At 38.3% G+C, this 16,310-nt stretch overlaps 1 protein-coding gene across 1 annotated transcript in view; it reads right to left on the reverse strand.

Annotated features, from left to right (window-relative positions):
* Positions 1–1,785: 1,785 nt before the first annotated feature.
* Positions 1,786–16,310, reverse strand: part of STXBP6 (syntaxin binding protein 6) — a 141,079-nt gene continuing 126,554 nt past the window's right edge. The window contains exons 5-6 of the mRNA XM_020789400.3: positions 9,534–9,691; positions 1,786–6,386 (exon numbers count right to left, since the gene is read on the reverse strand). Of these exons, the coding sequence (XP_020645059.1) occupies positions 6,363–6,386; positions 9,534–9,691 (182 nt within the window). The 3' untranslated portion in view covers positions 1,786–6,362. The remainder of the gene's footprint in view (positions 6,387–9,533; positions 9,692–16,310) is intronic.

Here is a 16,310-nt window from a genome sequence, read left to right on the forward strand (position 1 = left end):
TCAGCTTCCAGATATCCTCACCTAGATGACTGAGAAATCTTCACAGATAAACCATTGTTAGGTTTCTGTTAAGTTAATGCAATGCTATTTGACCTTGTCCAGAGTATTGCATGGGAAGCCTTTGTAAAACCACTGAAGGGGCATGTTGTAAACCAGACAGTCTGAATGGTTTGTTGTCCTTTTCAATAGCACTGTGCTAATTCACCATTTCAGAGAACAGGTGCTGTTTGCTTCACCATGAAGTGAAACTTTACTTATACCTGGGACTAAGTCTGAATGAACACTTGATATAGAGTGTTCCTTGTAAAAGAAAAGTAAAAAAAAAACTGTGCAGGATGTTCTTTCTGCAGTTCAATAACCAATTAAAAGCACCTCACATCACAGTAATACACAGATCAGGGCTCCGTACATGTGATAGGTATTTACGATGTACAATAGCATTACATTAGTTCAGGATCGGTTTTATTGGACCATTTTCATTATAAATTAGCAAGTGAGATCACAAAACAACCTGAGGTTTCAATGGGCTCAACATAAAAGCAAGGCTGCGGGTATCTCCAGAGGCTACACAACAGCAGAAATATCACCTGCCAACTGAGTTTTTACTATGAATGCTTGAACCAAAGCTAAAAATAGTGGCATTTGTGTGTAATTGTTCTCCTTGCTGCCTCTGTTGGCCATGGCACTCCTCTTTTCCTTAGAATGAATTATTCTGATAACAGCCATTAAACTGGACTCGTGCAAATGAACAATATGGGATTTCTTTTAGGTCCAGCCTCATTTCTGGAAGGCTGCCAGAACAATTCTAGGAAGCAAGTGATTACCTGTGAATAGAGAGAGGTGACTGATGACTGCTTGCTGTGGAAAGTTAAAGAGAGACTGAAAGAGATAAAATGGAAAGCACTCGGCAATAAAAAACGTTGGGAGCCCTGCTGTCCTATTATTCCAGATTTTCTTTTAAGCTTTGATATAGCTTGGTTGTGAGCACAGAATGTTAACAGGCTATCAGCCAAGTAGATCTCCCTTCCGTGAAATGTCAGCTCACAGACCCTTGCACAGTAAGCCCACATTAAAATTGGCCCTCCATATCTAGGAAATACAGTATAGGTTGATGGAGCCTATGGAGGACGGGAGAATAAATAGGTTAAAAAGATGCAGAGCTAGCCATATAGTTGCAAATTAACCTGGGTGCTGCTCTGGCTTTGGGACTGATATTACTGTGAATTAAGCACTGTTGGCCTGTGTGGATTCTTATGCATTGTTATATCATAGGTGTCATGGTTATGGCACTGTACAAAATCCCACGTATGTAGCCTCTTTAATGGTGGCTCCACATTGAATGAATTCCCTGGGAGTTCAGTCAAGTCCCTTATCACTGGTCTTTAGACTAGTGATAGGATTTTATGGGACCAGTTTGATACCTATATTACTGTTGTACGCTTTTCATAATGCTATTGTTGATCATTTGATAAAGCTGTTGTAGCTGAGAGTGCAGTGGATTGGCTGTCAGACGGGAGGTGTGCCCAGAAGAATCCAGAGTACTTACTAGAAGGGTGGCCTGTCCTAAACTTGCCACACTTTTAAAGGATCTTGGTGGAATGCAGCTCAGCCGACAGTATGTGCAGCATTATTACACCCTACATATTCACCAACTTCATTTTAACACTATATTTTTCATGGACAATCTATAGCAAAAGCTAATTAAGTTTATGTAAAACTTTAGTGGAAGCTGATAGGTCCCAAAATAACACAGTGAAAAGCAAAAAGTAACAGCAAAAGACAACGTTTGTATACTTATTAAATTTTTATTATGAAAACAAAATTGTAGTTTTACAATTTTATATGAACCACAAACAACAAAATACTACATTCCATAAGTTCTAATTTTGTTAGGCTATAGTTTGTACATGGCCAGCAACCCAATCCAAGAGTCCAAATAGCTCTATACTTGGGAGAACCACAACAGCCATTTTCTAAAAGGGATAAACTGTGACTCACATTCACAACATTCAGTTAATGCAGTTGAGCACTGTAAGCGTTTGTAGCTAAAGTGCACTCATTCTTCAGGAGGATGGATGGATTCAACAGCTCTTCATACTGTGCATGAAGCTCACTGCTGGGTATACTTTTTAGTAATGTGGATATTTACAGTACAGATGTGAAAAGGTGCCACAATAATTCTGAATGCTCTCCAAAAAAGTGACAATCTTCAATGATCAGCTTCTTTTCAAAGAAACTGCACACATTTGTAGGCAGTTGTGTTGTTCTGGAGTACACCACCAGCCAACACCATATAAATCATAGTTAAGGCATATGTACAAAACGTATGAACCACAAAAACTTCAATCTGAATGGCTGATTCTGTATGGATCTCTAGTATGTAAATACTTTATTAGGCACTTCTGCCAGCAACAAAAAGAAGAAACAAAAGCTAAGAGCCTCCAGTGCTGAAGAGGAATAAGTCTTGGAAAAGTATGCACATGAATGTGTGTGCCCATGCCTGAGTATACACACCGGCAAGTTCACACATGGACTTCTACAGGTATGTACAGATCCAACCTTGTGCCAGTTTTTTGAAGGACACACATTACATAGGCATGGTGTCTTTGACCACATTTCATTCTATCCATGGTAAGCACACATGTTTGTGGATTTGGTTACTTCTGCTCATGGAATCTGAGTGATCAAGAAACAAGGGAAGAAGACAGAAAGCTTTGAGTTCATGGGGTCATACAATCACATGTTAACTACAGGGAAACAAATTCTTGTCCCTGTTGGCTCTAAGGCAAGAAAAGTCAAATCAACAACATGTTGTACACTTGACTGGCTTGTCATAAAGTTGCTGGGAAGCAACAAGGGCGAGTGGCCTCCCATAGGTACCTGTGCGAATAAGCCTTTGGTGTGTGTTTGTGCACTTCCTTTCATTTTAGGTCGTGCTTTCTACACAATGTGCTAGGGCTGGAGTTTTTGAAAAAAGAATTAGACCAAATATAGACATGTAAAAACAGAACTTACTTCTAGAAGCCACAATAAGCATTTTCAAACACATTTTTATCCCCATCAAATAATGTAGAAGAATAGTGTTTTGTTTAGTGATAAAAACCTTTAATAATAAAAAAAGAACAAAAGGGGGTGGTGCAAATATCAATTCAAGGAGATGGTCCCATTTATTTTCAAATGCATGAGGATTTTTGCCATACCCTTGGGACTTCTAAGAAACAACAGTATTGCAATTTTGTCACATTAAAGCAAAACAAACTTTTAAGATCATTTAATTAGAAAGCAGGTTCTGACAGTATTTTTACATTAATACACAACATTTTGCTAGACACAGAAATAGGCTAAGACTGGTCCTATAGACACAACAGTCTCAAGTCTAGAACACATGACTTTCCTTTTTTGCAGAACTTCTAAAAAGATAATGTGGAAACTATTGATCTTCTTACTTTTAACAAATACATTGTTAAATATGAAACATTAACCTGAATTATGGTTTGCTTTATGTACACAAATATTCAGTACTAGAACTGTATGCTACAGCTATTTTCCAGGAGGACATTTTTAATACTATCACATTTATCTTCGGTATTGGATTTTCGCAGACTTGTTTCTAACTATCCTAAGAACCATTGTGTGACATAGATTCACGTAACAGGAAAAAAACACAAGACGAAAACAAAACAAAAAGCACAACTTACTGATGCACCAAGTTGAGAAAATCACTAGAGGTTTGTCTGGCAATTTGAAAACAAGCCCTCCACTGAAAAGAAGTCAAATTTATTATTCAGCTGAAATGCAAGAAAATGTGCAAAAATGTGCAAAATAAATAATGGAATAAAAACATATTAGATTCATAGGCAAAGCAATAAAAAACCCTGAAATTTAACAAAATATGGCATATTATGTTCAGTATCATCTGCATTACCTGATCATGTTTGCTATAAATTAATGTAACCTGAGACAACTGTAGATGCAGCTGGGACTACATAGGAACTACTTTCTATGATTCAGTCTAACCTGGCTAAGAATGATGCAACTCGGTATGGGACTGTGTGAGAAAGACTTCTATGTTTTGTTCTGCACATGTGGTTGTGTCAAACGTCACCACCTGCATATCTTCTAATTGGTATCCACTATTAAATATAATCAAGAATGAATACACTACTGGAATGACTGCTATTTGATTTCTAACTAGCTGTACCTTTTAATCCTAACTAACATATATTGCTTTGGGAAAGCTGTACAATCATTTTTACAAATGAAAATGCTTCATTCTTTAGTTGAAGTTTGATTTCCAAGTTCTACACAGCAAGTGTCTCATTAACTGATTTGACTTTTAAGTGATGAACAAAATAGGGAAGTCCATTTTTCAAAACATACCTTGGATAACCAATGAAGCACTATTATAAAATTATTCTGGTCTGCAAAATGTCTGGCTAGCAGGCTTATGCTGTTACAGATTTTAAGGCCATGCATGAAGATGCTTTAATAGTACTAAACAATTTCTATTTACAATGGCATACACATTTAATGTGCATTTAAACTAATTAGCTGGGTATCTTTCCCATGCTGATTTAGCAGTTCATTTAGAAAAAATGGTCTTTTTCCTTTGCTTCATGTCTGTGCAAACAAACTAACACCAAAATTAAAAAGAATTTCAAAAACTGAAGAAATATCAAATGGTTGTTGTGGGTTTTTCGGGCTTCTTGGCCGTGTTCTGAAGGTGGTTCTTCCTGACGTTTCGCCAGTCTCTGTGGCCGGCATCTTCAGAGGACAGCACTCTGAGAGCACAGAGTGCAGTCCTCTGAAGATGCCGGCCACAGAGACTGACAAAATGTTAGGAAGAACAACCTTCGGAACATGGCCAAAGAGCCAGAAAAATCCACAACAACCATTAGATCCTGGCCGTGAAAGCCTTCGCGAATACAAATATCAAATGCACTAGAATTCTGAAACATATTCTAGGAATTGTTTGCAGCAGGGGCTAAGCATATGTTGTTTACACAGCTTACACATACTCAATACCTCTAGAGGTCGTTGCAGAACCCAGAGTTCAAAATGCATCCCCTGAAAGAAAGATTAGGGCAAAGCAGCTTGAATTTCTCTCTCAGCTACAACCAAAGCTTATAGGATGACTGATTATATGTTCAGTTCCTTGCTCCTTCAGATCCACTAGTAAGTACTCCAAAGGAAGGACATGGAAAACACGAGACTCTAAAGCCAAGAATCATATCCTAAATCCACCCTCCCTTTTGTGGTTCTGAAGTTGAAAGGCTTCTGCACATGTATCGACCGTTGTAACTTATACGTAATAAGATCTGCTACTGGCAAGGAACATATTACAGTATTTTAATTAAAAAATGCAAAGTGGAGAGGCATGTTTTACTACGGCAGGCTCTAGAATTACTATGATCATGATGAAGTAACTGCAAGTGCAACCAGATTTTGGTATTTCATGGACAAGAATGGATAGTCATGGAAGTAACAGGGACACCCTAACTCAAGCTAGTGAAAGCTGAGCATGCCTGACAGTAAAACAGCTTCAGACACTATGGGAGTGTTTGTGGAGACATTCAAAATTATGGAATTATTTTTGTATAATATGAAATGTAAAGGGTATTTTAAAAGAAGAAATTTACAAAGAAAAGTTCTCCTTTATAAACTGCTAAATTCTAGATTAGCTATAGAAGCAGTTAAGAGATTTGATCATAAGACTTTCATATCTTGAGATCTCAAGTATAAACTCCTGGTGATATTTTTCTATAGTCCAAATAATATAAAAAGGGGGGAAAGAAAAGAAAGTTCTTTTGAAAACTTAGTATTGACAGCAGGTGACATCTCAAATTCAGATTTGTACAGCAAGCTGGTGATGGCAGATGCAAAACATGTTTACTAAAAATGGCAGAAATGAGAAGCCAGGTTGTTTTTCATAGCAAATCATTCTCTTTTGCTCAGTGTCAGCAGGCATGAACCGTGTAACTCTGAAAATGGTTCTAGGAGACAATTATAAAACAGCTGCTTGGATTTCATTTTTATTTGGCAATGTTTCTTGCAGATACATTTATTTCTCCTTGCTTAGTACTGAGATCAGTGAGATGCTGCAGATCAATGCACTTTAGTATGTCCTTTGGTCCATGTTCACACCACCTCTTATTTTAAATATATATATATTTTTAATGGTGATATTGCAGAATGGCTTAGCAATATAAAAGGTAGGAATGCACCTTATTCCTGCATTGTAATTGAAATAACTGGGTTTCACTGAATTGTAGGAAAAAGCAGACATGAGGTTGTATCTCCAGTAAAAACTAATGAAGCTAGCTTTTCAGTTCCTCTTGGAAGGATCTCTACTTTGCACATTTTCAGCACTTGTGCTTCATTGCAAGCTAGAGGAGAAAAGAGAAAAAGAGGTGTCATTTATTTGTGATTATAAACAGACCTTGAAGGTCTAGTCTTAGGGAAATGCTACAACCATCCCCAACCCAGCAAATGTGTTTAGTGTGTTGAAATACAAATTAAAATTTCCTCCAGTGTGAGTGTATACTGCTTGCAGTATTTAGCGACCATTCCATCAATACATAAAAGCCACAAGTTGCTTTCAATCTTATTCAATGCATCTCGAATCTGAATCAAAACAATCCTGTAAAATCATGTTTTAAATCTATATACGTACACTAAATGATATTATGATTACATACAAAGATTAATTATTCTAAAACTGGACTGTGGGGAACTATTATTATTTTGGGAAAGGTTATTCCTGCTGTTATTGTTGCTTCCAGTGACATCTTTGGCCCTCCAAATGTTGTAGACTGTAATTAATCCAAGCTATTACTACTGGTCTACCACTTGTACCTCCTAGAATTGTAAAATTTCCAAGTTTCCATTTTTTCCAGAAAAAGAAACCATATTTTTTCCACTTTTTTTAGGGGGAAAATGGAAATTTTACATCTCTAGCACCTCCTGGAAGCTGAAGTCCAAAACATGCAGAGGGCTAAAAGTTGCCCACCCCTGTTGTAAAGAAATCGCAGAATAAAAAGAAGAAATAAACTTTCCCAGAAGCAAAGAACTGTCGTGTGATTCCTTCAAACCAGGGTTGCAAGCCAGTATCAAAACCTTGGCTTACAATCCTAGTTTGGAAAGTTTGATCAAACCACAGCTTTTCCAACTATGGTTTGATTCTTACGGAGGGGACGGGGGACGGGACGCCCTGTGTGCAAGGGGACGAGGATGCACGAATAAGGCCCTTCTCATGATTTGCCAGTTTCTACTGTCTGATTATGCTATCTTTACTCAACTTGGATCCAGGCTTAGTATTTGGCCTCAAGACCAGGCCTGGAACATGTTGGATTCCCATTATTGTCAAAACTGTCTTACACATTCGGTCACCTGGCTCAGTATTATAGATACTGATCAGAATTGCTAGATCTCTCTCTCAGTCCAACTTGGACACTTCAGGAAATGAACCTGAGCCCTGCTGAATTCCTTTGCAGTAGACTTAGGTCCAATGACTTGGACCTCTGGCTGCAGAGCCAGAGGTTCGGAGTTCAGTTCCCCATTATGTCTCCTTGACAGGGGCTGGACTCGATGATCCATTGAGTCCATTTAAGCTTTGGAGTTCAAAGGTTATTATTATTTTCTTCACTTCTACTCAAAACTCCCCCCCCCCTTTTTTTTGAAATGCAGGGATAGGCAGCAAGTGAAGAGCTGCGGCTTTCCATTATCAGCTCTCAGTCATACTGGCAAGTTTTCATCTGGCTATTTTGGGACACACATAGGAAAGTCTATTATTGAAAGCTGCCAGCAAGCGTCTCTCAACACATCACTGCTTACTAAAGAAATTAACTTGGCATGTGTTACTCAGTAAAAACAAGGTCCATGTTTAGTCACAATAGTTCAACAGTAATTTCAGAAGTAGAAGAAATTTCATAGTATTTGTGTCATTTTTCTAACTGAGGTCTCTCAGTGGACAGTGAGATGGAGTGGACTGTGAGATTAAAAAGAAAATGCTAAAACATGCATTTTTACTTACATCCTTTCCTTTTAAAAAGTTAACAGACATAATAACTGGAGTTTTTGCTAAGGCTGGACATTTTTTTCACATACCAGACACTTCACAAATTAAGTATCTCATGCACTTCATACAAACCAGGAATTTGTATACAATAAATAATTGGCTTCTGTAACAATGACTCTGTAAAGTCATTTCAAAGTGCTCAGAAATGAATATAAGCCAAACTAATTACTCTGATTTCCCTTTTCAGTTGTGAACAGCAACACAAAAATTCAATCATTCTCATCAGAATGCAGTTCTTAATAACCAATTACAGAAAAATACAAAGATAAAAAATAAAACTAGGCTTCAGGAAATTTCTGCCAACTTTAGCATACAATGGTTGAAAAATGCCTCAAAAAAAGAAGTTTTTGAACAGTTTTTTGAATGTTTTCTTCCTACATGCATGCCACAATCTAGTAGGAGAAGGAAGGAGCATTTTAATTATATGATAAAAATAACACCATGGCTTTATTGTTTTGTATTGAGAGGACTTTCATCGTCCTTTTTCCTGAAACCATTCCAACTTCAAGAATCTTGTTTTAACCACACTAATAGCAAAAGCTTGATTGTTCATCTGCATGGATTTATTTCCAAGCAAACATGGCTTTATAATGTTCTGGGAACTATACATAAATAAATTCAAATGAACTGTAAACATGGCTGTGGGGGCATGCATGAAACTCAAGTCAGCCATTTGGTTGCGACCATCAAGAAGTGCAGACATGAATGTAAAAGAACAGTGACTGCTGTTCAGAAGAAGCTGGCTATGTGGGGCAAGGCTGGGATATTAAAAACATGGTTGCCCGTGTATTAAAAAAAATTGTAACTGCTCTAAGGAAAAGTTTTATATGATCAAATAAAGGGGAAGAAAGCCACCACTGGTATACAGTTGCAACCATGAGTCCCATGACAGAATCTGAAGACAAAGATTTTTCTGTTAGATCAAATTTACTCATATAAAGCAATTTCCGGAGGTCTTGTTGTGTTCGTCTGTTGTAGTAAAATAATGTCTTATGACAACTTAAAGACTAACAAATCTAAATTCATTAGGATATGTGCCTTCCAGTGGTAATCTACACAACTGAATGCTGTAATAATTTTGTAGTCTTCATGGAAGGCTTTAAGATGCCACAAGAGTGTTTTTTGTTTTCATAAAGAAAAATGAATTCTTAGAAACCTTGACCTAGATCCAACACTGTATTCTTTAAAAATGAACAAGCACCCATCTTGTTTTTAAATATAAGAAAATATTTAATATTTGTAGCCACTGCTAGAAACAGATCTTTGTTATAATATGCAATGTAAGCAACAGCTTTAAAGTTTTGAAATATGCCATCAGAGTACTGTAGAAACCAATACATGGAAATAAAGCAACACTTTAATATCAAAGATTCCTAGCCACCTACTTTTCACAAAGGTTACTGTCAGAAGGAGGCGACTTTTTCTCTATTTAAGCTGTGCTTTATTACTGTCGTACCTTATGTGCAGTTTCTGCAAACTGCTGAGCACTGTTCTTCATGTCTTCTGTCTTTTCTTCTGCTCGACCTAATCTTTCACCACGTTCATTCAACGCCTGACTTGCCTTCTGTACTGCACTGGTCACACTGTCAGCTGCTGTGTGTAGTATGCTGTTTCCTGCAAAATACAGAACAGTTTTAGCAACCAAAATGCAAAACCTATGTAGGAATCCTACATGCAGCACACAATATTTTCCTTGCCAGTGGAAGGTGGAAAGCATTTCATCAGCATTCTCTAGGTTTTTGTAAGAATTACGTACTTTGAATTTTGGGTGCAGAAGCAAGTGTAGCCCTCCAAGTTTCAGGGATGGGCATGTTGAGGTTGCCCACTTCTGCTCTGTATTGACCGGCAACACCTATCTGGTTTCAGATGTTCCAGACCCAACAAATGATGAAAACACTCTTTCATTAAGCTGGGATCTTTATATCCCTTATATCACCAGCAAAACTCCAAATGAAAAGAAGCATATCCTTTGCCTAGATCAGGGGTGTCCAACCTTTCACCTTCCCTGGGCCACATTAGAAGATGAAAATTTGGTTTGGGCCGCACATACATTTGGTTTGGGCCGCATGGGGGGGCAGCCCTAGCCGTCCTCCGCAGCCCCGCTCCAAGTGCGCTTACCGTCAGCTGCGATATCAGACAGCAGAGGCTGCCAGCTTCGACTCCGGTGGCTTTATGGGGCCGGGAGGGGGTCCACCTATTGACGGGGATGACGCAATGCAGTCATGCAGCCCCCCTGTCCCCTACCCTCCCATTCCTTCCTTCCCTCTCTCCCCCTCTACTGTTGTGACATGCCCCAGCCACATTCCGGCCGCAAGCGCTGGCAGTGTAACTTGAAACTTTGGAATTTCTTTCAAAATAAAAAATTGCACTGGGCCACATAATGAGCTGACCTGGGCCGCATGCGGCCCTTGGGCCGTGGGTTGGATAAGCCTGTTCTAGATGTTGCCCCATGAAAAAGAGAGGGGGCCCCTTGGAGATGACACAGGTGATGGCTTTGGAAGAACTATCTGATCCAGAACTATTTCATTCAGAATTTGTCTGAAATGAACTCTTATACATGATCAAGACTTTTATGGTGCAGTTCCTCATGGGCATGATACACATGACAATGGTAGCCAGAAAGTAGCTCAGGCTTTACAGATGGATCTTGTCTGTGGAAGATCAGCTATAATTTCTGATGCCCAGTCATTTAAGAATAGTGGCAATTAGGCATGTGCCATTTAGGTTTTTTGGACTATAAATCCTAAAATTCTAAATTCTGGGAGTTCTACCTCGCAGACAGCTAAATTGTGTTCACCTGGCTAAAGGCTGAGCTGGATGGCTTCATGGCCTAGGATAGGCCAGGCTCTGGTCTAGGTGTCTTTTAGAAAAGGAAGCTGCTCAGGTGACTAGAATATGCCCAGGTCTGATGGCTCACATAACCCCCACCCTGTAATCCAGGGGTGGGCAATTAATTTCTATAGGGGGCCACATGAAAAATCTGAACTGTGTTCGGGGGCCAAAACAACTTTACTTAAAAATAAAAGATAAACAACTGATTAACTTTAGACAAAAAGCTATAAATGGTTTTGATGTTCAACTTGTTCGGTGAGAGAAATCCAGTCTGTCTTGGGCTTGAACAAGTGCTTTAACACCAAACTGGAGCGACTACCAGTGGGCCGGAGAGGAGCAGCTTGCAGGCCGTATGTGGCCCTTGGGCCACATTTTGCCCAGGTCTGCTGTAACCTGTAGCCATGGAACTTGATTCCCCCCCTTACAACTACCAGGAATTCCTCCAGCTAGAATTCCAATAGTTTTACTCAAAAAAACCAAGTTCTGAGAATACTTTCAGTATACACTTGTGCACCTTAGCAAGTTTCTCACGACAGCAATGGACATTAAGGATAATAAAGAAGGAAATGGGTGACTAAGTGCATAAGTGGACTGACTGTCAGTCTGCTCATAAGAATCTGTATAGGGTACCTCTCAAAAAAACTACTAGTCCTTACATCTTGCAGCTTTCATCAATTTTCTTCTTAATGGTTAGATTGATGGGTAACAATTGTTTAATTGAAACCAAAGGAGTGGGTAATTTTGCTAGAACTGTGGACCAACCCCACCAGTACCAGGCTGAAAAATCAGAATCAGACATGATCATGATAAGGTTTTTATTTTTAGTGGAGACTTTAGGTTTTGATTTTTGCATGTGTGTTGGGAGCTGCAACACTCCCAAATTCAAAAGCTTCCACGAACAAAAAAAGTATATTTCTATTTGCAATGTTTTTCTAGTACAGGTGGGATCGGTGGTCAGTGCTGGTCAGGGACCTTCCAAAATGCCCTTAATGGGTCACATATGCCTCAAAGCTCCCCACCCCTAGTTAAACAACCAACTACTAAATAATGTTGCTATGTGCCATCAAACTGGAACTGACTTATAGAGACCCTAATAGGGCTTTCAAAGTAATTGATATTTTTGAGAAGTGCCTTTACCACTTCCACATATACACTGTTCGTTTCTATGGCTGAGCAGGAATACAAGCACAGAATTCCTACATCCTAACTCATCACTCTGTTCACTACACCATACTGGGTTTCTGACCTAAACAATATAGTGAGTATTGACTGGGCAGAGCTCATCTTGATGTCATGAAGTATTCACAAAACACAGACATGTTCTTTAGAAGAATTATCAATGTGATACAGTTAGGTTCCTCATTATGAGAGCCCCACACCAGTACTGAACCAAACTAGACCACAAGACTCTCTTCAGACCTGTATGAATATGGCACAGGTGAATAGTTGCACAGGGCTACCATTTTAGCACACCAATAAATAAGATATGGACTCGAAACAGATATATAGATAGAATCCTGCTGGTGTTTGTGTAGTCTGTGTAATTTGTAGTGGCTAACTGCAGCTAACTGACAAGATGCCACAGAGTGGAGAGATTGCAGCTACACATTGTTAAGTGGAGTGAGAGAATTATACATTAGAGAATTAAACTCCTCATCTTTGATCAACGTCCACTTTCTTCTATTAACAGGTTATTTGATCTGGCTTCATTCAACATTATGATGAGTCAGAGATCAATGTTTTGCCACATGTACCAGGTGTATGATGAAGTTTTCCTCAACATTCACCCACCCACCCAGCTATCATTCTTAGAACAATTCCTTTTTTTTTCCATCCAGTTGAAAACACAGCATTCCACAAAAGTATCATAAAATGACAACTGTAAATGCCAAATAAGTTGACTGTCTCTTAACTAGAGTTGATAAAGCCACAATCAAATTCATTGTTTTCCCTGATCAGAGAGACAGAACCAATTTAGGCATTTCCTGTCAAGCTCTGACAAGACAGAAAAGGATAAGGCTCCATCAATAATAGATATCTCTAGAGAAATTTCAAGTTATTCAGGTTCACACTCAAAATATTTCTAAAGGATTGTGAAAGGATAAACTTGCACCACCTTACAAAGAATAGGCAACATTCAAAATGTATTTGGAATGCAAATATAATACTATACAGAATATTTTCTTCAAAGGAACAATTTAGGATACTGAACAAAATGCAGGCTGAATAATAGCTTTTATCATAAGCTGTTGAAAAAGGAACAGAGTATCTGCACTCTAATTTTTCTACAATACGTTTACGTCAACAAGCTATAAGAGTCTGCATAATAAAACATTTCTGTCAAGCACAAGAAGCTGCCTTACAGTCCTTTGGGCCATTTCTTTCATCTAGCCCATGATTGTGAACTCTGACTGCAGCAGCTTTCCAAATGTTAGGCAGAATTATTTCCTACCCAATTTGGAGACCCTAGTATTTCTGAATGTGCTCCCATCCTAGTATAAATGAGCCCAGCCCCATACAGATTCTGGAATCAGTAGAGATCAAATACGTTCAGGGTGGTTAACAAAAAACATTCTTCAGTCTTTAAAAGAATTCAAACAATCCCTTTTAATGTAGCAAAGCAAAGCAGACACATTTAGCTTAATGAAAAAAAGAGCTAAATTTGTATTTTGCTCTTCCCCAGTAGTTGACTGTTTTCTGACCTGAGAGTCACATCTTCCAGCACTCTTGTTTCACTTTAGATAGTTTCATCTTAAGGTTTTCATGAAACATAAAGTTCAGCATGGATTTGCTATTGCCACCTCCTGTGCAGTACAAACAAAAATTAGCTTGAATGTCACCACTGTTGCTTCCTCCGCCAGTATCACCTTCAGCTACTGCTGCCGCCCAATAGCTGCACCTTGAAGAGAAATGCATCTTAGTCTTGTTTCTCAGCTAAGACCATTCTGCCTTGGGTGACCCTGCTAGGAGTCTAGCCTCATAATAGAGCCTGGCCTCTTGACAGCATTGCTATCAGCTTCACTTACACACTTAAATCCCTACACCCCATTAAGGTGTGCATCCAAGAAAAAAATTACCTGATTTTATAATAGAGCCATACTATCTTATTAGTGCTCAAATGGAGCCATTAAAAAATATAGTAGAAATATAGCAGTGTAGAAAAGAGGGGCCACAGAGAGATTCTCTGCATCACTGCTCATATCTTCAGATATATTTCAAGAGCAGTGATACTCCAGTAATATTTGTTCTGAAGGTCATGTTAGTCCAACAATTTTATTTATTTACTTATTTATTTATTAGATTTCTATCCCGCCCTTTTAGACAAAGTCTACTCCAGGGGGGTTCCATCAAACATTATAAACTAAAACAGTTAAACAATTAAAAACAATTCTAAACAATAGTAATTAGTAATGCTTAGTAGTGCTCAAGATGGGAAAACAGAAAATTATAGTAAAAATAAAGTCAAGTGTTGACAGGAGGGAAGGCCTGCTGAAAGAGGCAAGTTTTTAATCTGAATTTAAAATTTAAATTTTAATTTCCATGAAGTCATGCACAACTGAAAACGTATAACTATTGTCTTTGCCTTCCACAGCCTGTAGTAGTAGCACTGTAATGTTAAGTCAGTTCTAACTTATGGCAACTTTTGTCAGGGTTGCCTAGGTACTATAAAGCAACTTGCCCAATGCTACGCAGGCTGACTTTTCTCCTGGGAGGCACAGTGGGAAAATGAACTCTTGACCCCTCACTTTGCAACCAGGTTATCTTATTCACTATCCAGAGCATTTTAAAAATACCTAGTGGCCCTATGCTAAAGCTCCATATCTTCATCCTTCTCTCCTGCATTACTTTATCTTAAAAACAACTGCCCCCCCCCAGCTGAATCACAACACTGGAATGTACAATAACTATTCTTATTATTCAAAATTGCATGGTCTAGAGGGGCGGGGAATAAATAAATAAATAAATAAATAAATAAATAAATAAATAAATAAATAAATAAATAAATAAAATAAAATAAAATAAATAAATAAATAAATAAAGCACCAATATGATAATTTTCATTTGTTCACACAAGGAGCTATACATTTACACTGTTCCTTGATCAAGTGAATGAGGAACTCATTGTGATGAGATGGGTTTTTGAGTTAAAATCTTTTAAAGGCATATGGGTTTTCTAATTATGAAATGAGCCAGAGAGGTTCCATCTTGTTTCTTTGTATAAAGTATCTTTGCTATGCTGACAAGTTGTTTTCTAGGCAAGCCGAGAGAATGTTATTCTGAGAGCCTGAGAAAGGACTCTGTGTGACTAGATAGATGGGAATTGTTGTGACTCTTTGATAAACCACCGTAACCCAAATAACATCTGGTGCGTATGGGAAGGAAGCCATGTGATGCAACAGGACTGTTTGCCTAGTAACAAACTCTGATTGGATGACATCGTGGGAAGGTGCATTAAGCCCTTGCCAGTTACTCTTGAAAAAGGAACTTTTTCTCTATGGACATTGTCTTTCCAAGACCGACCTTTCAGTCATTCGTGACCTACTCTTCAGCCATTTGGGACTCACCCTAATGTCTTTCGAGACGGACTGGTGGCCTACCTACATGGACTGGTTCCTATGCTTTGCTGGATTACTTTTGGACTTATGGGATTTTTCCTAAGGACTGTGCATGGACTATTTTCTATGGACTGTTACCTATGGAATATTCTTTATGAACTCCTTTTCTTGGAATACTCCATATGGACTATGCTCTTGTAATTTTGTAAGGACTATGGTATATTTACTGGATTTTTGTTTTCTAAGGACTATGGGACATATAAGGGATTTTTACTTTTGTTAAGGGATTTTTACTCTATAGTATCACTGAGGACTATAGCCCTTTTTATAACCTACTTGGATTATTTTGTTTTTACTAATGAATTACTGGAGTGGAACTGTTTTTATTCTTTTCAATGGCTTTTTGTGTTTTTGTAAGGTTTTTGAACTCTTTTATATTTTTCATGTTTTCTTTGCCTCACTACATCTGTGTAACTAAACAGCACAATGCTAGTTTATTTGTTTTGGTTTAATTTGGCTTTGATACTTAGTAACATGCTTTTTCTTTAATAAAATAAAGATTATAAAACTCATTTGGTTTCCTGAACAGTACACTTGCCATAGGGTCATCTGAGAGTGCTGCCTCGGCCTAGCTTACTTAGAGTCCTGTCAGTGGAGCAAGTTAAGTCTAAGGACTACAAAGCCCACTTGACCTTTTCATAATAATATCTGAGAGTACAAGGGTGTTCTTATGTGGGCAGATCTGTGAGAAGGAGTGTTGTATCTTGGCTAGCTGAATTTGGACTCATTCAGCCCATTTTAGCATGTGCAAACTCCTGATCGCTCTCTGTCCAGGCATACACGTG

The sequence above is a fragment of the Pogona vitticeps genome, chromosome 1, assembly GCF_051106095.1.
Source record: "Pogona vitticeps strain Pit_001003342236 chromosome 1, PviZW2.1, whole genome shotgun sequence".
Classification (NCBI taxonomy): domain Eukaryota; kingdom Metazoa; phylum Chordata; class Lepidosauria; order Squamata; family Agamidae; genus Pogona; species Pogona vitticeps.